The sequence below is a fragment of the Neomonachus schauinslandi genome, chromosome 5 (assembly GCF_002201575.2).
Source record: "Neomonachus schauinslandi chromosome 5, ASM220157v2, whole genome shotgun sequence".
NCBI lineage: Eukaryota > Metazoa > Chordata > Mammalia > Carnivora > Phocidae > Neomonachus > Neomonachus schauinslandi.
In genome coordinates this window covers 123572986-123599142 of record NC_058407.1, presented here as the reverse complement: position 1 = coordinate 123599142, position 26157 = coordinate 123572986, and the positions used below count along the sequence as shown (strand labels likewise).

At 45.5% G+C, this 26157-nt stretch overlaps 1 protein-coding gene across 1 annotated transcript in view; it reads right to left on the bottom strand.

Annotated features, from left to right (window-relative positions):
• FAM171A1 (family with sequence similarity 171 member A1) overlaps positions 1-26157 on the bottom strand; it is a 124963-nt gene that overhangs the window by 48854 nt on the left and 49952 nt on the right. The window contains exon 2 of the mRNA XM_044914997.1: positions 9465-9692. Coding sequence (XP_044770932.1) covers positions 9465-9692 — 228 coding nt within the window. The remainder of the gene's footprint in view (positions 1-9464; positions 9693-26157) is intronic.

The window sequence follows — 26157 nt, the reverse complement described above, 5'->3', positions numbered from 1 at the left end:
ATGGACATAAGGGAATTCTGAAATTTAAATAAAAGCGCCCACTCTAATTTTTGGGGCACACCGCATTCTTTGTATTGTCTGATTTCAAATCAATCAACAATACTGATTTTTAGTATTGTGACATAATAAAATATATAATATTATTTGGTGTCTGACCCTGGTTCCTGACACAGAGCGCCTAACTCCCTTGTAATTTCCTGGGTGTTAGGAGGATTTTTTTGTTCTAATGAGGCGACTCTGGGTGGGCTCCTGGATGGGGGCTGGTCACCAGAAAGCTGTAATTAGAAGCTTGGAACTTTCAGCCCCACCCCTCCACCTCCAGGGAGGGGAGAGGGGTGAGAAATTAAATTCATAATCAATCTTGCCTACATAATGAAACCTCCATGAAAATTCCAAAAGTACAGGGTTTGGGGAGTTTCCAGATTGGTGAATGCATCTACATGCCAGGGGGGTGGGACACCTCAACTCCCAGGGACAGAAGCTGCCGTGTTCAGGACCCTTCCAGACCTCGTCTGTGTATCTCTTCCTCTGGGTGTTCATCCGTATCCTTTATGATATCCCTTATAATAAGTTGGCAAATGTAAATAAATGTTTCCCTGAGTTCTTGAGCCATTATAGCAAATTACTGAACCTGAGAAAGGGTCGTAGGCGCCCGATTTGGAGCCAGTTGCCCGAAGCACAGGTGGTGACATGCTAGGAGTTGTGTGTGAGTGGGGGGGGGGCAGTCTCGTGGGACTGAGCCCTTCACCTGGGGGTCTGCGCTGACTCTGGGTAATGCTAGAATTGAACTGAACTGTAGGACACCCCATTGGTGTCCAGAGAGTTGGAGAATTGGTTGGTTTGAGAAAAAGCCCCATTCATTTGTGTCAGCAGTGTTGTGAGTAGAGAGAAAGGAAACATTTTTTGTTTAAGTCTGATTAGCAAGACTTTCTGGATGCTACGAGAATGCCGCAATCTCTCGTATAACAACTGCTCACGCTACAACAGTCAACTAGTTTTTATTTGCCTAGAAGTTTTTAGTAAAGTATCTGAGTCTCTTCACATTAGGAACATACTACACATTATATGAATGTAAAATATAGAAAGTTAGATATTAATGTTTAAAAAAGACTTTAAAAACATGTGCTCAGGTTAACAAATGACACATGACAGAAGAACATGCCCCCGTATTCCGGAAACTAATAAGATGACAGCACTCGTGCTGTTTTTAAAATTCTTGCTTAAGTGCCTAGACTTTCAACTAAAAAATTCACAAAGCCTGCATGTTTCTGGGGAGAACATGAATCGAAGAGAAAACAAATAAATGTATTATGGAAAAATAATGCTCACTAAGTCACTGAACCCTTAGTAACATGTCAGACATTATTCTAAGTGCTTTAAATTTGGTGATTTATTTAAATCTCAAAACAACTCTATGGTGGCACCTGGGTGGCGCCGTTGGCTAAGCCTCCAACTCTTGGTTTTGGCCCAGGTCATGATCTCAGGGTCGTGGGATGGAGCCCCCCTGTTGGGCTCCATGCTCAAGAGTCTGCTTGAGATTCTTTCTCTCCCTCTTTGTCCCTCCTTCTGCTCACGCATGTGCGTGCATGCACGCACGCACACACACTCTCTCAAATAAGTAAATAAATCTTAAAAAAAAATCCAACTCTATGAAATAGATACTATTAACTTGTCCATTTGACAGGTAAGGAAACAGGCTTATAGGTAAGGAATTAACTTGTGCAAGATCCCACAGCTGGTAAATACTGGAGCTAGGACTTAACTCTGGAGTCTGTTCTCAACTGCTATGCTACACAGACTCAAATTCAAAGACCCACTGGGCTTTATCCAGTCCAAGTTTAAAGATGAGGAAAGCAAGGTTTAGAGAGGTAAACTGACTTTCTGGGAAAATATCAGGGACCAGAAATATCAAGTGCTAAGAATATCTGTTAGCACTACTGGCTCTTAATAGTGCCCGGAGGGGACCAGTGAGCTGGCCTTGGACATGACCTCTCTTTTCATATCCCCTCTACAGTCAACTTACGGAGCTGCCATTATATACAAGGCCCAGTGCTTGAAGCGTGGAACAGATCAGTGCTGGAGGCAATCTGGGCCTGCGAGGTTCTAATCAGAAGGGGCCTGGGGCACACAACAAGTGGAAGGTGGTCATTGCCATGAGCAACATAAGAATGCACCTCGGTGCTGTGGAAATAATCTGGTGGTTCCTCAAAATATATCACACACAGAGTTACCATCTGATCCAGCAATTCCACTTCTAGGTAGAGACCCAAGAGAACTGAGAATGTATATTCACACGATAACTTATAAGTCAGTGTTCATGGCAAAAAATGGAAACAACCCAATATCCACCAACCAATGAGCAGATAAACAAAATGAGGTCCATCCATACAATGGAACATCATTCATTCATAAAAAAGGATAAACTACTGATTCAGGCTATAATACGGATGCACCATGAAAGCGCTACGCAAAGTAAAAGATGCCAGACACAGAAGGCTCCATATTACAGAATTCCATTTATCTGCAATGTTCAGAATAGGCCAACCACAGAGACAGAGAGGAGACTGGTGGTTGCCAGGGCCTGGGGGTCATGGGGGGTACAGAAAATATTCTGGGATTAGTTAGTGGTGATGGTTGTGTAATTTTGTGAACTGCACACTTCAAAATGGTGAACTTAATGGTATATGAATTATAATTTTAAATACAAAAACAAAAACAAAAAGAATAAGAAAAAAAAGAATTCATCTTAGGAGTTCAAAGTTGGGAGAAAAGTCACTTCAGGTTGGGGGAGGGAGGGTCAGGGAATGCGTGTGAGCCAGGATTAAAGCAGGGAGACCTACCTTGGATAAATCCTTCGTAACTACTTCAAAGGGACACTTAACCTTCTTTAACAATGACCCCTTCACCCAACAGCACTGGGTCTCCAGTGGCCCAGAAGAAAGGGTCACTGTAGCGATGCTGCCTTCACGAATGCCCTGTCCCATCAGAGAGCTTACACACATCCCAAGTGGCACTTCCTGGGCCCTGAAAAGCTCTGTGCCGACCGCTGTGGGAGACTCTGAGCTCTGAAGTCACCTGTGATCAGTCTCTCGAGATTTGTGTGACCACCGCAGGGTGTTCTGTGAACATCTCTTAACTGAAAACATTTGGTACTTCCATACATAAGGCATCCGCTCTAGCAGACGTTCTAAAGCTTTATATCCTGGAGAGAAAAATGACCTCTCATGATGAGTGGGCTGAGAGGCACCACAGGAGCTTCCTGGAGCAGGAGAGAAGGGACTGAATGCCCCAAGGGGTGTGGGAGGGGGGCGCAGAGAGACCCCAGACCCCCATCACAGGGGGGATGCTGGCTGATGTCTGGAGGTTCTTGTCCTCCCGGGCAGATGTTTATGTTTTGGTAAGTAGAGAGAAAGGAATGTCGAACTCCACCTGCGAGAGTCAGGAAGACTGCACGGAGCAGCGAACAGCCAGGCTGGGCATGGAACACCCAAGACAAACTCGCCAAGAGAGCATCGGTCAAGGAGTAACCGTGCGGACAAACAGAGCGGGCGACGTGTCAGCTTCATCAAGAGAACAACAAATTGCCCAGGCATCTAGACCATGAGATACATAAGGAAGAAGGGACTAGGGAAGGAGGATCTAAACTTTATCCTGGGGACACTGAAGCCCTTCACGCAGACGTGTAACATAATTATATATATGTATACACATATATATATATACGTATATATATATACGTATATATATATATACATGTAGGAACATATTTTTAAGACACGGATGCTCACTGAATATAGAAGGTGGTTTGAAGGGGCAGATGGACCGAGCTGGAGGTGGCTGCAACAGGCCTGGTAGAGCAGTAACTATGGAGATGGGCCTAATTAAGAGGTGGACTTACAGTCTTTCACTGATGGACTGCATTTTCCATAAGTGAATTTGTTTTACCTGTTTGCCAAGGGTAAAGGGTACTCTCCTTATGCTGGGCGTCCCCCTCTCCAATCTATACCTCCTTCCTCGAAAGGGAAAAACCAATACATTCTCCAGGAAAGACTCAAGGACGAAAAAAGAAATCCATTCCAAAATCTCTGAAGAATGTCAACAAAACCATGTGCGCACGTGTAGAGAAGAAAGCATTTTCTAGTTTCGAATTGTCACCACATTTTAGGAGAGGCTCCCAGCTTTTCTCTGTTCCTTGTCCAGTTATCTGCAGTACCAACAGTATTTTCTTGACCTCCAAAAGCAAGCATGGAAACAGTAGTTTACTCTGCCTTTCATAATAGGCAAGTCCAAGGTTTGGTCATCTTTTCTGTCAGATTCTAGTTAAGAGTATCTTGATTATATTAACGAGGCAAACAGAGAAAAATAATCAAAGACATGGGTGGATCCTTGAAAATTATTCAGTCTAATTAATTTAGTTTTAGAAATGAGAAATGTGGGCTTGGAAAGCCGTGATGGGCCCCCGTGTGGGGGGGGCAGCCGGGGGTGGGTGGGGCGAGAACCCAGGGGTCTTCATGCTTAGTCCCAAACCCTTCCAATTAAGCCACATCGTTTCCATTTTTGACTCATTTAAGAAAATGGATATTATGGAAACGGTTGCTTTTTCTCAAATGATCATGTTTACAAAGTCAAAACGAATGTAATTACAGTACACTGAACCCTCATTATTCGTGGATTGTTTGCGAATGCGCCTCCTTGCTAAAATTCATTTGTGATCCCACAGTCAATCCTCATGATGCTTTATATGTGCAAGTACAGAGCGGTCAAAAATTTGAGGCCCGGATGCACATATTCCCAGCTGAGGTCAAACAAGGCAACACTCTGCCTTTTCCTTTCAGATCACATACTGTAAGTGCCAGGTTTTTCACATTCCTGTGCTTCTTTTTGGTGATTTCGCTGTTTAAAACGGCCCCCCAGGCCCAGGGCTGCCATTCCTAACTGCAGGAAGGCTGGGAGGTGCTTATGGGAAAAATGTATGTTAGATAAGCTTTGTTCAACCAGGAGTTACGGAGCTGTTGGCCATGAGTTCCATGTTCATGAACCAGCAGTATATTATTAAATCAAGGGTCTTTTTTTTTTTTTTACAAGCTTTTAAAATTTATTTATTTGAGAGAGAAAGCACAAACAGGGGATGGAACAGAGAGAGAGGGAGAAGCAGACTCCCCACTGAGCAGGGAGCCCGATGCAGGCTCGATCCCAGATCTCCCAGGACCCCGAGATCATGACCTGAGCCGAAGGCAGACGCTTAAATTGTTGAGCCACCCATGTGCCCCTAAATCATGTGTCTTTAAACACCCCAAAACACACATAAACCAAGGTGATGTATTGCTTGGCTGATGAAAATGTTATGACAGGAAGCTCCTAGGACCCTAACCCTGAATTTCCCCTGAAAGCCAGGGCTCAGTATTGACTACCCCAGGGTGCATGGTGACTTTATAGAACATACTGAAAGTTTGTGCGGGGGCTCTCCCAGCAAAGGTGGAGTTGTGGTGTCCAGCTACCATTTAAACTTCCCTGGGTTGTTTCCAGTGATTTCTCAGTGTGAAAAATGGAAGCGGTCAAACATTTTCTTCATATATAACCTAATAAAGATCATCTTCCTATTTTGTGGGCTTTCTGAGGATTCTGTCCCAGGTCTGCCCCCCATGCTTTGGTGAGTTCATAGCTTTGAACCCAACAATGCTAATGAGTTCATGGTTCTTATCTCAACAATGCTAATGACCCCCAAACCACACTTCTACCTCCAAACCCCCCGAGCCTTCAAATCACTTCAAACTACAGGCTGAACACACTTGTGTCCCAGAGGCAGCTCAAAACCAGTGTCCCCTCCACTAAACTCATCTTCAATGATGACCCCCAACACTCATTCCTGCCCTCCCATCCTCAACCTCCGCTAGCACCTGCATCCCCCTCTGCCTGAGCCCCGAGCCTGGGGAGAGGATGCACAGGGGAGTGGGGAAGCAGAAGAGGGCTTCTTTTAACCCACTGCATCAACTGAGTCAACTTTAGGGAACCATGAAGTGGTGGGTCTCCCAACCCTATTGACCATCTGTTCCATCCGCTCTGTCACCAGCTAGAAACCCGAGATTCAACTTACATTTCTTCTGTTTTGTCCTTTCCCTTAACGCTCTTGTCACCTGTTCCCAGAGACATTCTGCATTTTGTCTGCTAAACATTTCTCATGGTTTATCCCCTTTTCTCTAAGATTTTTCCAGAAGATCTCCTCAGTTGTACCTATATCAAATCCACTTCCCATAGTTCACAAAGCAGTGGTCTCCAACTTTAGTGAATGCTTTTATCCGTAAGTGGAGTGTGTGTGTGTGTGTGTGTGTGTGTGTTGTGGGGCGGGGGGGGAGGTTCTTGGTAAATTGCAGACTTCTGGATCAATCCCCAGACTGAAAGGATGAGTCCTGGAATCTGTGTGTTTTTTACAAGCACCTCTTCTTTTTTTTTTAAGATTTATTTACTTATTTGAGAGAGAGAGAGAAAGCATACAAACACGGCGGGGGGGTGGGGGGTGCAGGGTGTAGGGACAGAGAGAGAAACTTTAGCAGACTTCCACAGTCAGTGCAGAGACTGATGCAGGCCTCGATCCGAGCACCCTGAGATCACGACCTGAGCCGAAACCAAGAGTCAGATGCTTAACCGACTGTGCCACCCAAGTGCCCCTTACAAGCACCTTCTAATGCTAATATCTATTCATCCTCCAGACTCCGCTCCCCTCCCACCTCCTCCAGGAAGCCTTTATTCCCTCACCTAGGCTGAACCTTCCCTGCTCCAGCATTCCCTATGCATATATGCGCGTGAACATACCCATTAGACGGGAATGGCTTTGGTGGCTGACTACATAACTCCCGGACTAAGTTACAAACTCCCCAGGGGCAAGCTCTGTGTCTCTAGATCTCTATTCTCAGCGGCTAGGGCAGCGCCTGGCGCATAATAGGTACTTAATAAATGTAAATAGAACTAAAGAGAATTTTGTGACTGAGGGTAGACGCTAGGGCTTTATGAGGCAGGTATAGCCACACTTGGCTCCCATGTGTCCCCAGAGGCAGCGGGGACCCTGACGGAGTGTGTCTAGTGGTGCAGTGGCACAGAGTTGAACACTGACATTGGTATTTTGCCAGCCACTGTGCTATTTATTGAGCCCCTACTGTGCTTTAGGCACTGAAAGGTCGTTTATATATGTTAACTGCTTTGCAATCAGAACAACTCTACCAGGTGGTATGAGCTCCATTCTACAGAGATTGGCAAGGAAGCTAGAGGGGCTCAAGCACAGATTCGGTGCCAGAACCAGGTCAGCCTGTTTCCAAACTCCACCCTGGCAGCGTCTCCCTCCAGCCCTCAGCCCCTCCTTGTCCCTAATCTTGGTGCTAACAGATAATGTGGTCCAGGTACTAGCGGGAGCCAGAGGTGAGGGGACAGAAGGGGGGCCACATCCAACTCCCCACCTACCCCATCCGTGAATCTGTGTCAGACACCATGCTTGCCCCTGTGGGAGACCAGCGTTGTGAAGGGGTGAATGGTGACTTAATCCTGTGATTTATAGTAAGAAATATGTATCTGGTCTTGGTCCTGTTTCTAGACCACAGCTCCTAAACCCATGGCATTTCCTAAGTGATAAGTGCCATAAAGGTGACTTTTATTACTCATAACATGTCTCTTTCAATGTGGGTTTAGCTAATGAGGCGGCTTTTGGAAAGCCCCTAGATGACCTAAGGGTGGTGGCTGGTTGGCAGGAGAACCAACCAAGTGGAACTTTCAGCCTCACTCCCTTGACCAGGGGGAGGGGAGAGGGGCTAGAGGTCCAGTCAATCACCAGTGGCCAATGAGTTCATCAGTCCTGATTATGTCGTGAAGCCTCCATACAAACCCAATAGGATGAGGTTAGAGAGCTTCTGGGCAGCTGTACGTACGGGGGTGCTGGGAGGGTGGTACGCCCAGAGAAGGCGTGGAGGTGCGGTGCCCCTTCCTACACTCCTTGCCTAAACGATCTCCTCCATCTGGCTGTTCCTTCAATACCTTTGTAATGAACCAGTGATCTAGAAAGTAAACTGTGTTCAAAACAAAAACCAAAAAAACCCACAGGCCCAAAATGGCGTCACTCAGGCCGAATCACCAAACTGGAACTTAATACCTCACCTAACCTAAATACAGTTTTAACTGGGTCAGTCAGGAATTTTTTTGATCAGCATCAATGAGGTAATCTGTCACATGGGCCCTCTCCACTCCCCCTCAAAAGATAAAGTGACCCACCTAGTAAGATCCCTGCCCTCCCCCATAAGGAAAAGTGACCTTGCCTGAAACAATCCTTTCTTTTCTTTTGCTAATAACTCCTCACCCCACCTTCCTTCCTATAAAATCTTCCCTTTTGTGCAACTCCTCGAAGCTCCCCTCTACTTCTGAGATGGATGCTGCCTGATTTACGAATCACTTAAATAAAGCCAAACAGACTTCAAATTTACTTGGTTGACTTTTGTTTTTTAACAACTGTTTCCCTGACTTCTGAGAGCCACTGCGGCCACCGAGTCGAACCTGAGGAGGGGGTTGGGGAACCTCTGATTTATAGCCAGTGGGTCAGAAGCCCAGGGGACAACGTGGACTTGTGATTGGTGTCTGACGTGGGGTGGGGGCAGTCATGTGGGACCGAGCCCTTCACCTGTGGGATCTGATGCTGTCTCCAGGTGGATAGTGGATAGTGTCAGAACGGAGTTAAATTGTAGGGCACCCAGCTGGCATCCGAGAATCTGAGAAATGCTTGGGAAAATACCCAGCATGTTGGGTGATCAGAAGCGCCGAAGTGTGGAAGAGTATTGAGGAAACACACAGGAGTGGGTTTTCCCTTAGCAGGTGAGAAGGGGGAGAGAGAAAGACAGAGTTCCCATCACCCCCTGCCTCTTTGGCCAGTGTTCTGTCAGCCCCATGAAGCAGAACAAGGAAGCTCCGTTCCAGGGCATGGCCCCAGTGCCATCCTACCAGTTGGAATCAAAAAGGTACAAAGGAGGATGCTGGGGAAATGGGCAGAAACTCTAAGGCTTTTGATTCGGGTGTGTGTGTAAACCGAGGGAGAGCCCCCACCTGCTTCATACAGGACCCCACCTATCCTTCCCATAAGAAGCCCCCAAAAGTAGGGGCGCCTGAGTGGCTCAGTTGGTGAAGTGTCTGCCTTCAGTTCAGGTCGTGATCTCAGGGTCCTGGGATAGAGCCCCGTATCGGGCTCCCTGCTTCCCAGGGAGCCTGCTTCTCCCTCTGCCTGCCACTCCCCCTGCTTGTGCACTTGTTCTCTCTCTCTGGCAAATAAATAATAAAATCTCAAAAAAAAAAAGAAGTCCCCCAAAAGTAAAGCAGAGACTAAACCCCTATTTTTCTGATCACCTGCCTTCCACTCTCAAATCACTTCTGTGCCTGACTCCAGCACTAGCATGGACCATGAGCTCTGCTCCAGGGAAAGATTAGGACGGCCTTACCGGGTAATCGGATTGGCTTCCACGGGGCAGAGTTTGGCACATAGGCGTGCTTCGTGGCGGTGACGATCAGCTGACTGCCCAGCTTATACGGGAACTTGATGAAGGCGACGCCATCTGTCCCCGAGGTGCCGGAAGCGATGGACACCTGGCTGGTGAAAATCTCGATGAGCGCATCTGGGACGGGCTGGTGGGTGCTGGCGTCACTGATGTGGACCTTCAGGGTCACCTCTGGAGTGAGGAAAAAGCAACAAAGAACAACTGCTATTACCTGGCCCACCTCAACAACAATTCTGCTGTCGCTGATGGGAGTGGAGAGGGGGCTGTGCTAAGTAAATCTAGATGTACATCCAGCATATGAATTGTTGGAACTAGGGAACATTTTCTTATTAGAGATTCCTTTTTACTTTACACAATTTAATTTCCTTTTTTTTCCCCCCAGAACCACTGCCCATCATAAACTGCCTTCCTCTTTCCTCCTCCCTGCTCACCCCAACAAATAACAGAGAATTCTATCCCTTTAAGACATTGTTGCGGGCGCCTGGGTGGCTCAGTTGGTTAAGCGACTGCCTTTGGCTCAGGTCATGATCCTGGAGTCCCGGGATCGAGTCCCGCATCGGGCTCCCTGCTCGGCAGGGAGTCTGCTTCTCCCTCTCCCACTCCCCGTTTGTGCTCCCTCTCTCGCTGTGTCTTTCTCTGTCAAATAAATAAATAAAATCTTTAAAAAAAAAAAAAAAAAAAAAAAAAAAAAAGACATTGTTGCAAACACAATACTCGTTTATCCTTCCCCGCACTGCTGGCACACGTGGCCCAAACAGGGCTGGGGCGGCTACTGAAGGACCCTGCAGGCTGAAAGAGTTGCACCCAGAGGCTTCAACAGTCCTGCGGAGCATGGCCGAGAGCTACCTGGGATCGCTGTGCTGGTAATCATGATGACTAGACCGAAAAGCAGTCCAAAACATCTTTAAAAAGGAGGACTTGAAGAGTGGGAAAAGAGAAGCTTACAGAAAGGGAAAAAAAAAAAAAAAGTAAAAATTTGAAAAGATAAATGAAGTTGAGTCAGCAATATTAGCAAACCCAAATCATGAATGTGGGAGACAGATCCAAATTAACGTTAAAAACCTAAAATGGAATGGGTAGTTTTCATTTGTTCATGCAAGAGAGGTCTACTGAGCTGCTACTCTGTGCCTAGAACTGTAACTGAGTAAACCACAGCGGTGAAGAAAAGTGAGGATACCGGCAAGCGCTATGCTGGGGGATGTGCACGAAGGGGACACTGATGGAACAGCAGAGGCTCAGAGGCAAGGAAAAAACCACGCTTCCTGGAGAAACACAGGTTCTGAAGGATGACAGACAGTGTGAGGGGCATGAGGCCCCGTGCAAGACAAGGCTGCAAAGACGAGCAGGGGCCAGACTACTCAGGGCTTTAGAAGGAACCTAAAAGGATCATTCTTGATCCCAAGAGCAATAGGAAGTCACAAAGATTTTAGACAAGGAGTGGCAATTAAATTTGTTGTAGAAACATCTGGCTGTGGGGGAAGGATGGACTGGGGAAGAGGCAAGACTGGATACTGAGCACCTAGTTAAGAGGCCTCTGTAATAACCCAGGAAGAGATGAGGTGGAAGAGATCTGGTGGAATCCACCAGATTCCAGCATCATGGTGGACGTCGATTAAAAGATGCCAGCATGGTACTCCAGAAATCAGACATGTTTCCTGCTCCGATAAACCCTTTTTGCTTAGGTGCAGGAGGGAGTGGCTGGTGCCCAGCGACATAAGTCCACCGGCACACTCCTGGGCACTCCTTGCCATATATTTTGAGCTGCCTCAGATCTGAAAGCTCTACTGATGCCTTGGGATAAAGACACAAGGGCAAGGACAAGCAAAGACCCTGCAGGTGACCAGGGAAGCCCATGCCTACAGAACCACTGCAGTCTGGCTCAGGGGAGCGCCCGGCACAGAGGGGTTGGGAGGCGAGGCGGAGCTGGTCCTGTGGGCACAAACCCCAGAACCCTACTGCAATTCCCACTAGGTCTGAATCTGAGCTCCCCCCCAGTCCAGTTCTAGCCACGGAGCCTGGGGCAAGGTGCTTATCCTCACCAGGTCTGTTTGCTCCTCTATAAAGTGGAGGTGACAGCAACACATTTCTCAAGAGACAGGTGGAGACATTCAGTGCGATGCCTCACAGAGTAAGCACAAACACAGCGGTTACCATTACGCTATTCCAATCACTGGGCTTGAGAGCACTCAGTCACTGGGCCGGGGTGGGGGCGGGGCGTGCCTGGACGGGGCACAGAGAAGGGCACTGGACGGGAGAAAGGGATAAAACAAAGTGCAGGGATGAGGCATCCCTCTTCAGCAAGTAATAGCTTTATATCCAAGGCCCTTCCTCAGCTGGGGCAATCACAGTGAGAAAAATGTTTTGGTTCAAGATTGCCACCTTGGTAACTGGCCAAGTACCTTATGATACTAAAGCAACCTTCTGAATCCTGCAAATTTCAGTTAGTCAATCACCCATTTTTTTCACTGAGCAACTTGATATATTTCTTGACTAGACAACCATAAAGAACAGCTAAAGAATCCTAGACCTAGGTATTAGAGATTTGCACCAAACAAATCTCTCAAAAAAACTCATAGACAGATAAAAATAAAGGCTAAAGGAGCTGAACTTAGCTACTTGATTCAGGGAGAAAACTAATGTCCACAGAGGGATAAAATCAACATCATGAAAAGCAAGGATATGACATTACAAAATACACCGAGTTAATCCCTTCCAATCTTATCAGTTACCTTAATGCAGATTTGCAGGATGTACACCGCACACATGTTTTCTTATATAACCCAAGTCTTTGTGTCCCCAGGTGGCGTGCGAAATTGTAACGTAAATTAACTCCACTTTCATTAATACTCACACAGCAGAAATCCCCTAGAACAGGGCAAGTGAAAAGGTAGTTTTGTAGGGCTGCAGGAATAATTTATGTAATTTTATGGTAACGAAACATTTACTAACAATTGGGATTACAAGGTTCCTGCTCTCTCTGCACTGTTTGCTGCTTCGTAAGAGCAGCTAAGATTTGGACAGCAAAAGGAGTTTTACTATAATCAATGTCCTAGATTCTACCACTGGAATTTCTTCTAATACCAGAAGCCTACTTTACGTTCTGCAATTATATACTTTGAAGGAGATCATTTAGCTACTTCTTTTGGTAGGATAGGATGGGGGAAAATGTCAGTACGGTTAGGTGATTATTACAGAGTACTGGGGTATCATTTTTCTAGAGTAACATCTAGAATTAGGTTATCCATTCAACAGCAAACAAAATTGTTCCCACCAGGGGACTAATCTGAGGACTAGGTGAGGCACTATTTATTGAAGCTGCTCTCATTTTGCAGATTAAAGGAAGACCCTATAAGTGGCCCAAACCTAAATATGCATTAAGATGCACTCCGTATTGCAGCTGGTCAGTGAGAGCTGATGGGTCCTGCCTGACCTAGGGCACCATTCTTTTACTCCTTACCCTGAATGTCCATCACCAAGTTCTTACTGATTTTGACTGCAGAATATAGGTCACAAGGCAGGCCTTTCTTCCCATCCTTGTTAACGTCGCCCTATTTCAGACCTCGCCATCCCTCACCCAGACTGCTGCCCAGCCTCTTCACAGAAACCGCCACTGTCTTCATTGTCTTCACATGTGCCCCTGAGATCCCACCAAAGCCAGATGGAGCTAGCTGACATCCTGATCTGACCACTTCCTGTCCCCCTTCAAACCGTTTAATGCCTCCCACCAAACATGGCCAGATGCCAAATGTGGCCGGCAGCTTGTTTTTGAATGGTCCACGAGCTAAGAATGGTTTCTACTCTTTTAAATAGTTGGAAAAAAAAGAAATCAAAAGAATAGTTAATGTCCTCTGAGGACTATCTGGAGTTTGAATGTGTGGCCATAAAGTTTTATTGGAAGACAGCCACAGCCATTTGCATGTCGTCGAAGGCTATTTTTGCATTTCAGTGGTGGAGTTCAGAAGTTTTGACCTTAGGGCTTGCAAAGCCTGAACTATTTACTTGTGGCTCTTAAAAAAAAAAAAAAAATATCTGCCGGCCCCTGACCTACACGCTACATCCCAAGGCCTCTGAGGTCCTCCACAATCAGGACCCCTCCCAATCCGCACACACGGCCCACAGGCCCGCAGACCCCACCCCATGCTTTCCTTACTCCTCCTACCTGCTGCTCCTTCTCATCTTTGTAGGAAAGGCCTTTCTACAACGTTACTTTCATGCTCCTCATTCCTATTCATCTTCTAAAAGCCCTACTTAAGGTTTGAGAAACTGCTCCGGACTCACCAACCCCTCCCCAAACTGGGTTAGAGGCCCCGTCTCTATCCCCCCGAAACTGTACACACGGACGCTGCTTCTGTTCCCACGTTTGCTGCAGGCCCACGAGGGGAGACAAGAGGATCAAACCCCTGACCTTGAGGAGCTCTTGGCTTTAGAAAGTAAGTAAATGCCAAGCGTAATTATGAACTGAGGACGCCATCAGGAGGGGGAACCTACCTCCAACAGGGAGGTCAGGGAAGGCCTTTGGAGTAGGTGTCGTTTAAGCTCACATGGGAACCAACCGGCAGAGGTGCAAATGCCCTGAGGTGAGAATGACTTGGCTGCTGGAACTGAATAAAAATGGCGTGGAGGGAAATGCCCAAGTGCAACTAACCATCCTAACACTGCGTGGTCCACCAGCCACAGGTGGGCCTCTAAATTTAGGTTAAAATTAATCAAAATAAGATTAAATCAGAAAGTGGGCTCCTGGATCACACTAGGCACGTTTCAAGTATTCCACGGCCACCTGTGGCCAGGGGCTCCCATGGTGACCAGCAGAGATAGAGCATTCCCAGCATCACAGAAAATTCTATTGGATAGCACCGATCATGTACTACAAACTCTCATCTCAGGATCTGAGCAAAGAAATGCAGGTACCTAAATGGTTCAATGAAGAAAATACATCTGGGCAGGACTCTGAAGCAGCTCCTTAGCAGTCTCATTGGTGTGACCTGCACTTGAAGTCCTTACAGTGACTTGAAAGGCTCTGTTCTCTATTCTACCCCTCAAGTATCTGCCAGCCCTCATTTCCCACACCTTCCCCCATTCGAGGAGTAAGGGTTCTGGGAACATGCTTTGTGCCGTATGTTTCTTTGCATGCCACACTCTTCCTTAACACTAATCCATGCATGTCTCTCCTCCTTGTCTGCTTAAATGTCACTCCTGGGGCACTGGGGTGGTTCAGTCGGTTAAGCATCCGACTCTTGGTTTCGGCTCAGGTCATGATCTGAGGGTCATGGAATCGAGCCTTGTGTCAGGCTCCGTGCTCAGTGGAGTCTCCCTCTGCCCATCCCTCCACACACTCAATCTTTCTCTAAATAAAAAAAAAAAGTCACCTCTTGAATGACTTTACTGACCACCAGTTCTTTTTCTTTTTAAAAAATTTTTTAAAAACTTATTATTTTTTAAATTTAAATTCAATTAACATACAGTGTATTATTAGTTTTAGAGATAGAGTTCAATGATTCATCTGTCTTATGTAACTTTTATTATGGAAATTTTAGACCATCTATACAGATAGGAAGAATAGTATGAGGAAACCCTCTGCACTGATCAAGTTTCAAATACCAACTTTACACCATTCTTCTTTCATCTATTCTCCCCTAACTCAACTTTTCCTTTCTCCCTCCCCCCACCTTCCTTCCCACTTTTTTGCTGGAACATTCTGAGGCAAATCCCGGATAATTATATTAGGTCACATTATTTCCCCATAAATATTTCAGTTTACAACAGATAGAGACTTGGGGCGCCTGGGTGGCTCAGCTGGTAACGCGTCTGACTCTTGATTTCGGCTCAGGTCATGATCTCAGGGTTGTGGGATTGAGTCCCACGCTGGGCTCCAAGCTGGGCATGGAGCCTGCTTAAGATTCTCTCCCTCCCTCTGCCCCTCCCCTTCCCTAGACTTCCCCCCCAAACAACAGATAAGGACTTTAAAAATAACCAAAATGCCATTATTCTACCCAATTCACAGAACTACCTCTTTACATTATCTCAGATTCAGCAAAAATTCAGTTTTCTCTGCTTGTCTAGAAGCAAATTTTTTTCTTCACAATTCTGACCGTCCTATCTAAAATGCCAATTCCAACCCCACCCTGTGCTTCTGACACTATCCTGCTCTGCTTCTGCTGCTTCTTTTATGCACAATTCTAACGCGTTTATAACTTACGTGTTTATTAACTGTCTGACTTCTCCAGGACGTAAGCTTCGAGAGAGCTATTTTGTCTGTTTCTTTTTTTCTTCTTCATTCATGTATTCCAAGCACACAAAATAATGTCCGGCATACAGTAGGCACTCAGTAAGTCTGCTGAATGAGTCCTTAAAACTAACAGGCAAATTTCTAGATATCAGCTGGTACATGGCCTAAATAGCCCTGGGTGGTTTTTTTTGTTGTTGTTGTTGTTGTTTCATTTATTTCTGTTCATTATTGTTTTCAAATAGACACTACTGAAATTCATTTGAAAAGCATTCATTCAGATAATGAACTGTAATAATCAGAAAATATTTACAGTACACTTAGCATGACATTAGGTACTGTGGGGGATCAAAAAAGAAGAAAAAAGAAATGGCTCCTGTGTTTACAAAGTTTAGTTTTTTGGGGCTGTGGGGGAGGTAAGACCAACCGACCAACCCATGTGACAGAGAGCAAAAAGGATGAAACTGGCTGGGTAAGACAGAGTAAAAAATATAGCAAAGAAGAGACTAATGAGGTCTGGGGTTTACAAACAAAAACAAAGAAAAAAGATCTCAAAGGTCTACAGAGGTAGAGGTGATGTGGGGGTGACAGGAGAAGACTTACAAAGCTGGGGGGGGGGGATGCCTGTGAGCGTCCCGTTAACTGCAGCAGGCAAGTCCTGCATGAATACTGGCCCTGATGCTTATGGCTTATGGAGTTCAGCGTGGGATGCTTCTGGAAGAGCTGAGAATTGAAGGGAGGCTGGAAGGACGAGTAGTATGGGAAGGCAACCGGCATCTCCTGAACAGCCTTCCCCTCTTGATTACGCTACCACGCCATGCCAAACATCTGGCAGATGCCAGAAACTTCGGTTTCCCAGCCTCCCTGGTAGCCAAGGGGGAGGAATGGACTTGGACTCTGCTAATCTGATATCCTCTTGCTGGGTTTTGATTTAGAAGACAGCAATATAAAAAAGCAGGTGCCTTTTCTGACCGAAGGAGGATGCATCTGGTTTGGGGCCAGCAGTGCAAGCCGCCCTGTCTCAGTGCAGGAGGGAGACAGGGTGTCCCTGGCTCAGTCTTGCCATATGGCTTGGGTGGCTGTTCTGGCCCAGAACTACTGTGAGCTACCTAAAAGCTTGAATGATGTCTTGCTGGTTAAACTAGCCAGAGCACGTAGTGGTGTCTGCACTCCTCAGCTTCTGGACTGTCTAGCATGACACCATGTCGTTGAGGACCATCTCCTTGGAACTGCACCCACCGGGGTCTCCTCCCAGGCTCTGGCCTAACTTCTCAGTACGTATGATGGTTAATTTTATGTGCCTATCTCACTGGGCCATGGGGTACCCAGATACTTGGTCAACATTATTCTGGGTGCTTCTATGTGGGTGTTTTGGGATGAGATTAACATTTAAATTATATGAGTAAAACAGACTGCTTTCCTTAACGTGAGTGGGCCTCACCCAATCAGTTGAAGGGCTGAACAGAATGAAAAGGCTGATCCTCCCCCAAGTTCCTCTTGCCTGACAGCCTTTGAACTGGGACACTGGCTTTTCCTGCTTTCTGAAGGTGAAATGCCAGTTCTGTCTGGGTATCAGTTCTGCCAGGCTTTGGACTGAGACTACACCCTGGGCTCTTCTGGGTCTCCAGCTTGCTGAATCACGCTGCAGATCTCGGGGCCTGTCAGCCTCCACAATCACATGAGTCAATTCTGTAGAATAAATCTCGTTCTACATAAACTTTGATTCTCTCTGGAGAGCCCTGACTAACAAAATACCCATCCCGTGCTCCCATTCTGTCTGCTCGCGGTCGGCAGGCCCCCCGGAATGTGGACTCAGGTCTCTTCTCGCTACACACTTTTACTCAGCGAATTATTTCAGGATCAGGAATTCAGCCACCGCCTCTAGAGCATTCCCCTCAAGTTTTCACCAGCCAGTGAGAGAACCAAGAAGGAAGCAACAGCTACTCAGGAATTCTCCCTCCACAGTGATTCAGGGCTCCTTTGCTCTTGGCAAACACAGAGTTTGGCTCTGAGGGCACAAGCTAGTCCATTTGAAGTAGTACAAAGAACATCTGCTTTGTGGGTAGAAAACGAAACATTATCTTTTAGTCATTTCCCTTCTTCTGCCACAGATTTAGAACTAAAGGCAATGAGGCTGTTTCAAACTGCTGGCTTCACAGAAGCCACCAGTTAAACAGCAAGCTGAGAGCAAACACAGTGGTAGGGGCAAGAGGCCGGGAAGATGGCATACACCTCGCAGATGCACAGAAGGAAGCCCAACCCTGAGGGGCCTTGTTTTTCTCTCTCCTGCGTCTTCTTCAAATACTTTATACCTTGAGTTATATCCCTGCAAGTGACAGAACACATTATTTCATAATCTCTCATCCAAACTCCAAGACCAACATCTCAAGCGCTTTGTTACGGTCGTGCGCTAACGTGTCCTCTCCCAGATCGGGAAGTCCTTTGTGGTTTTCACTGGGGACAGAGCTGGGAGACGCCTCTCACCTTTCACTTCCATGGACTCTCACCAACTCTGGCTTCATCTGGGAAGGGAAAGTGAAGTTCGTGGACTCCCATCTTTTTTTGTTTCGTTTTGTTTGTTTGTTTCTGTGAAGTTTCTGGCTCCCTGTGGCTGTGTTTCATTCACTTTTGAAGCCACTCAAATTAGTCTTTATTCTGGGATTTTAATTTTTCCTTTCCTTTTGTTTTTTAGAGCTGTTGGTTTCCACAGCAACCCACCCGGTCGGAAAGTTGGCCAGAGGGGCCCTGCAGAGAGGAGGTCCTTTTCCACCAGCAGACCAAGCACAGGCTTCTATCCCAAGTTGCCTGGAGCCCCTGTGGCGGCCTCACCCCAGGCCACGCGGTGGAAAAGGAACTCGCTGGTGAGCCGCCAGCACTATGATTAACAGTTAGACTTCACCGAAATTCAAAGGCGTTACGATGGCTTTTCATGTCTTACATAAAACAATAAAAAAGGACTCCATCATTTAAAAACATTTTCCAAATGGGAACTTATTTTTAAAACGTTACCAGACCTTTGCTCTAAGAGACTTTGCCCCATGTTACTTGGCGGTGACATTTTTACAGTTTCGGGAGACTCACAGAATTTCCCTGTCTTTATGCAGCAATAACGGGCACATCCTAGGATGCCCAACATGTGAAGAGGAAACTTTCCATCTATTGTACTTCTTTCATAAAAATGAAAGGTTTAAAATTTACTTTGTAATCTGGCAAAAGTAGAATGCACTTTGTACTAGAGTTTTTTTGGTTTTTCTCCAATTTCACCTAGTGCATATGCACCTTATCATTCAATTTTATTTGCTCTCAAAATTTAATGAATCACGTCTTTCAAGCAAATTATATATATATATTTTAGAGATGTATATATAACATATATTGTATAAAATGAGATATCTCATATAACCTATATTAACATATACTCTATTAGTCATGTGTAATTATGTTAATATACACATTATTTTATATATAAAATGTTATATATGTTACATATATGTTATACATATATACATACATATAATACATACACATATATAATATATAGGACAATAAAAATCTGCTACAACTGTATATCCCAGGACTCCCTTATGTCCAATTTTAGCTGCACTTAAAGCATTTGGCAAACACTGTGTGTGCTTAATTATAACAGTAATATTCAGTATGGCATTCTTCTGCAAAGACCAGCACTTCTGTTCTGTCCTCAGAGGGGAAAAGAGAAAGGACAATGCGGATGTACTTCAGAGGGACAGATCTGTTGGGCACTGGTCCCTCCCTCCTGGTCCACCTGATCGTCCTGTCAGGAGCCATTCTGTACTGAAGACACCTTTTGTTCTTGATTGAATCAGGAGCTGCCCTATCAATCTGTGGTCACAATATCTGATACACAACTCCTCCCCAGTTTCGGGAGGTTTTCCTTGCAAACATGTCCCTTAATTATCAGCGGAGGATTATGATCTCTGTATTTCCATTTGAATTTCTATTCACTTGAAAAAGCATGGAAGAGGTACGTTGGCTGCAGCAGCCCCCGGGTAAGTTAGGATCCCATTTTGTGCCTTTTTGTGTTTTACAATCTCTGGCAACTGACTCGTGTTCTAAACTTCATGAAAAGCCCGCTAAATGGTCGACTCGACAGTTACAGCTTCCTTTTGGAGTAAGGAGAGATCTGTGCTGTTTCCACGAGCGGCTTCTGCTGGCTGCCCACCTCTGCAGGGCATGTGCTCTGTCTGCACACAACACATTCTCTCCCTCCACCCCACCCCCCATCTGTCTGTCCCTCTCACATATGTTACTTCTGTCTTGGCAGGGCTGCCAGGATATCCCTGGGCCCTAAATCAGTGGATTCCTCCCCCCCCACCCCCCGTTAAGAAATATGCATGAAGGTCAAAATGATGATCATCCCATTAACAATTTTCTACCCAACATCACCAAGTTGCCAATGTTGAAATACACAATAAACATTCGTGCGAAAACATAGCAATTAAAGAAGATATTATATATAGAGAGAATACATGATGTATCCATGTATGACATTGATTTCCATTCTTTTTTAAAGCAACAGGATGGCTTCTTCCCCCCCCACCCCTACCTGAAACACTCTATAATGGAAGTAGAAAATGTAATACTCGAATACCAACAACCTACTGAAGCGTATTGGATAAGCATCCTGTTAGGTCTCTCCATTTACCACTAAGTTAAATGGCAAAAGTCATTCTCTGTTATTGCACCCAGTACAAAATGAAGCTTTCTGGGGTTGGTTCCATATGTGCATTATGCTATAAATGCAACTATAAAGGGACTACATTCTCGTGACTGGTGAAGGGGTTATTTAGGTAAACATCCCAGGATTATCTAGAAACTATTGCTGGATTGACCTGATTCAACCAAACAACTTACATATATAACCAAGTATTCTCAAGCAAAATCATTTCAGAATGTTCCTATGATCCCACCTAAAAAAAAAAGTTGTCTGACAATAAACTAAACGGACACAATCCTAATCCTCTTACACAGTAAGAGGAATTGCTCAGATGTAGCTTTAAAGTACTATGTGAAGGTACGATTAGTTATCTTGGGGAAAACTTCTCCAAAAAAATTCAAACCAGCGTAGAATGAAAGATGCTCCAACTGTTCAGAAGACATAAGTGAAACAGTTACTGAACATCAAGACGGTGCTAAAAATAGCTTTTAACAAAGCTGTGGCTCCAACTCTAGAGACCTTTTCCATAGAAATCAACGCATATATAAAAACCTAACAATATCCTCCTTTTAGTCAGATATGGGAAAGGACATGATGATTCTGACATGGTGATGTAAATATGGCAAATGCCTGTATGAGCTCACAGAGCATCCTTCGGAACTGAACAAGAGAATTATAACAATGTAACACTCTGGGGACAAGAGGACCCACAAGTGTTTGTAAGGAAATCACTAGAAGCAACCACTTTAAAAGGCTTCTGTTCTGTTGGTATTTTAAAATTTTCACAAAGGCACGAAGTCCCCTCAGGAGAGTTTGGAAGAATCTGGGAACTGCGAAGTTAATGAGCGATATTAAGCATGTCTATAAAATTAACACACACACCTTAGCCAAGCTTTAAAGATCTGCTGGAAGATGCTAGTGGATGGTTGCCAAGGAAACCTGGTGGAGGAAAAGCTCTGTGTGTTGTGTGTATGTGTGTGTATGTGCATACATATGTTTGTGTTTCCAGATCTCCTTCTATCTATGGATATACATTTTTCATAGTTTTTTCTAGGAGTTGGTCAAGAGCAACATGACATTTATTTTGAATAAAGAAGCCTACAGATGTTTATGATTACGAAGTTTTTTTTGTTTTGTTTTTTTTTAGCAAGTCATTTCTCTCTCTAGGAAGAGAACAGTTAGAAAGTGCCAAGTGGGAGCTAGTGGTAAAGAAGCAGACTCATTAATTACATTTAGAATTGAAAAAAAAAAAAGGGTAAAAAATGCAAGCTGAAGTGGCTTGCTGGAAGGCTGTGAATAGCCCAAGTGTGCAGGCTCTCTGGCACTTGAACTTCTACGATAGAAAGATAAAGGTCCCGGAAGCAGCTGGTTTAGTCAATGCAGTGATTAAACTACCCGTATGGGCTTATCTTTCCAAGGGAATGGAGATAGTTAACAAGCTACAGTGAACCTATTATTAAAATGGTCCTTTCTGTTTCAGAAAGAAGCTTAAATATCTCAGGGCGCTTTAAGGTCCTTGATGTGAACGTCCAGGACTTACTGCCGAATGTTACAGGAGGCATGTCTCACGGCCACAGCGTGCACGGTTGGCTTCAGGCTCCTCACTCAGGAGCTATGTGGTCCCAGTCAAGCCCACAGCCTCCTTGAGCCTCTGTGTTTTCATCCATAAAACAGGGATACCGACTGCCTTGCAGACCTTGTAGGATTTGCTGGAGGTCCAACAATGATGTTTGGAAGGCGTCTGCTAGCAAGAGCTCATTCCTTGCCTCCTGGCCCGCATTCCCCTAACTTTATCCGGTGAAAGAAAATTTCAGGGCTTCCCCTCCCCCCACCTCCAAACGCCTCTCAATGAAAGAGAAATAAAAAAAGGAAGATAGTGTGCTTTTCAGAGCACAGGGCTGAGGACTCTGACAACCTGTATTTGAGTCTCATCTCCCCACTGACTCTTAGTTTTCTCTTAGTTTTGCTCTTAGTTTTCTCCTCTGTAAAAAAGGAGGTAACAATGCACCCCCATGATCATCTCATATGGCTACAGTGACATAGTAAAGTGCTTGGTATATAACACAGCACACAGCAACGGTTTAGTTAAGTGTTAGCCATTTCTGTAATTGTTTCCCAACATCTGACTTGTACCTGAGGATCACCAAGGACCTTTAGGCAGTTTACAGAAGCCTTCCTGAAAAGGTTCATGGAAGGTTCTTCCTCCTCTTTCACACCCAGCCCCCAACAAGTCCCAAGGGCATAAGGAGCTGCCACTGCTAGGAGAGAGCTCTACATGGGTCTCCCGTATTTCTGAACATCTTGTAAGGCATAGACTCTCTTTGTTCTGGACTATCTCTTCAAGGATGTTTAGTGAGCGGCCATGCAAGATAGATGTGTCTCCCTCTAAGCAAGGGACAGGCATGCCCTTTGGGTTCCCCAAGCTTCTGTAATGCAACCTGTTGCGTGTGTGGGTATCATCCAGCCCTATGGGAAATGGGGTTCAGGAAACTGGGGCAAGAACACTGACACTCTGGCTGTTGCAACTGCTGTGAGGGATAAATAGTCCTTCATCTCTGACCCACAAGTGTTTTGTCTTCTACCTACATCTATGAAGCCATGGGAGGTCGCCTTCTTAGCTAACAAATAGGGCAGAATACAGACCCTTCACAGTTCTGGACAGCCTCTAAGGAGGAGCCCAGGGAAGTCCCGGATTTATGAAGGCACTGAGGCAGGAAAGGAGTGGGTGAGGGTCCTGGGAGAAGGACCAGGAGAGTCAGAGGAAAAAACAAGAGACAAGACAGTTCCAAGTTTGGGGGAGTGCCTTTTGGCTTATGAAGATTCTTTTTTGCCAGTGGAGTTTCAAATTCTTTTTTTTTTTTTTTTAAGACTTATTTATTTTGAGAGAGAGAGCACGTGCACATGTATGAGCAAGGGGAGGGGCAGAGGAATAGGGAGAGAGAGAGAATCTCAAGCAGACTTCTGGCTGAGCAAGGAGCCCACGATGCTGAGATCATGACCTGAGCCAAAACCAAGAGTTGGACGGACACTTCACCAACTGAGCCACCCAGGTGCCCCTCAAATTCTCTAACCCTCCATCAGGGATGACTCAGGCTGCCCTTTTCTCTTGGCAAATTCTAACCTCTCCTGCTCTTTTCACACTTGTCCCCCTACCAGCCACTCTGCTCCACTGGTTTAACACAATCATTCCACTCTCAATGGGCCCAGCCTCCCCGACAGGAAAACAGGGAGAAACAGCAGACTCCGTGGGTTTTCCACTCCACGCATTAGTGTGTGTTCTGTTTGTTTTTAAAGCACCGATCATTGTAGTTCCCTTTTAAACCTTAAGAGCTGAAAAGCTGCATTTAGGTCATCACGAGCAATAATGACAAATGGAATTAAAATTCTATGCTAATTAGTTGCTATTCATTTAACATCTGAAAGTGTACATTTGTTTAGTGAAATACAATTTCTGCTTTTCACATGTCTGAATAAACTCTGTATTAATGAGACAGCACTGTAAACTGTGCTCACTTCTACATATTACAGACCTTATAATGTTCTGATTAATACCAATATTTATGAAATCCAATTTATAGGGGTCGTCTAAGAAATTTAAAACCTTTCACGCCCAACTTAAATTTCCTGTTCCATCTGAGGGGGAAAAAACGTGACTCCTCTGAACAGCAAAGTACTGGTCCTTGGGACTTTTTTTCCGTAGTGAGCACCAACATACAATATTTTCCACACAGTTTAAGTTTATAGAATGGTTCTTAATTTGTGCCAAATGGATTAACATTTCACTTTCTAGCCTTTATAGCTCATATCCTGGCATCAATGTCAAAAGAGCGATTTTATTTTCTGCTCTTGCCTTGAAAAATAAGAGCTCCACATTCCTCCTCACTGCCAACTCGATTAATAATTCTGCAACATAAAATGGAGATTTATTTTTCCAAGCTTCAGTATAAAAGGTCTGCCATATTTTGTCTTATACTTGGAAGCTGATGCTACTATTAGCTCTTCTTCACAAAGGCAATATTAAATGTCACCTGTCAAATGGGTCACACACGTATACTCACTGAAAAATCACTTGGCTCGGATCAAGAATTCAAAAGTTACTGGAGTGGCAGAGCCAATGATTACATCTCAAAGATAGCCTGTTGGCCAAAGGAGTTAGGAATACGACTGTAGGCAGAAAAGTCCACGTACGAAAGAGGTTGTAACGATGCTTCAGGGTGGCCAGCTGCTGATCGGCCTTCCCCGCCCATTGGCCAGGGAGAGAATTCTAGTTAGTGCACCCTCCCCCTGGGAATCTGAACCAAAAGAACCTGGGAATGGGGGAGAAGTAGTGGGAAGTGTCAGAGGCTTCATCCCCACAAAGATGAAACACAGAACTCTTGGCTGTGCTCTAACTTCTAATCCTTCACTTTACAGATGAGGACTGAGGTTCTCATTCAAGGTTACATGGCTAGCTTGTAACTGATGGGAGCATAAGGATGAGTAGGTGTATTAGGCTGTGACAACTTAACTAAGGTTTTGCTGACCCCGCCAGGACTACCCTTCCCAGGGCTAGGAAATTCTTAGAGAGGGAACTACTGTCTGAGCACTTGCCTGGGAGCATGCCTCCATATGCAAACGAACCCATCCAGAGCCCACACCCTCAGCCACCTCCTTTATGGGGCTCTCACACTGTAGGTCACTATCCACCTGCCCTACTGACCACAGGGCAGGTATCAGGCAATAGGGACAGCCCCTCTACCCCAGAGCCTGCTGAAAGTACTCAAACTAGCCTATCCTGGCCCTGCCTCACTCATTCTTTCCCAAGAAAATCACAAGAATGCTCTTGCCCACATTTCCCCTCAGTCAGAGGACTCCTGACCAACCTGCTGCTTCACCGTGTGAACCCTGACAATGTCATGCCATGCCCCTTCCTCTTGGGAACTGGGTGGATAATAAATTATCTTTTCAATGGCAATCATCTCCTGATCTCACCATACCTGAAGAATAACACAATCTATGTTTTGTGGGGTTTTTTTTTAAAGATTTATTTATTTATTTGAGAGAGAGAGGGAGGCTCCCACTGAGTGCGGAGCCTGACTTGGGGCTCGATCTCATGATCCATGAGATCATGACCTGAGCTGAAACCAAGAGTCAGATGCTCAACCAACTAAGCCACCCAGGCGCCCCTATATCCTATGTTTTACAACAGTAGATGACTCAAGGTTTTTCTGGCTGGAGATAACTCATGAGCAGAGTTCTGGTTACACTTGCCTTGAGGAGGAACTTTATAGAAGTCTCAGCTGCACGAATCAACAGCACATTGCCAACCACAGTGCACACTTCAGCAGCGAGGGGAGGCACTGACTTGTTAGGGAGGCGTGGGAGAGGACTCTGTAGTGGGCCCGATGAAGCTCCAGGTTACCTTCCGGACTCTGACAGCTGTCAGCTCAATCAGGGCGGTGTAGGAGAAACTACAGACTTACCACAGCAGATGTTTGCTGAAAACTTCAGTCAGAGAGTGGCTCTTAAAACAAGATGCAAAGGGTGCCTGGGTGGCTCAGTTGGTTAAGCAGCTGCCTCTGGCTCAGGTCATGATCCTGGAGTCCCGGGATCAAGTCCCGCATCGGGCTCCCTGCTCGGCAGGGAGTCTGCTTCTCCCTCTGACCCTCCCGACCCTCCCCCCCCTCATGTGCTCTCTCTCTCAGTCTCTCTCTCTCTCAAATAAATAAATAAAATCTTTA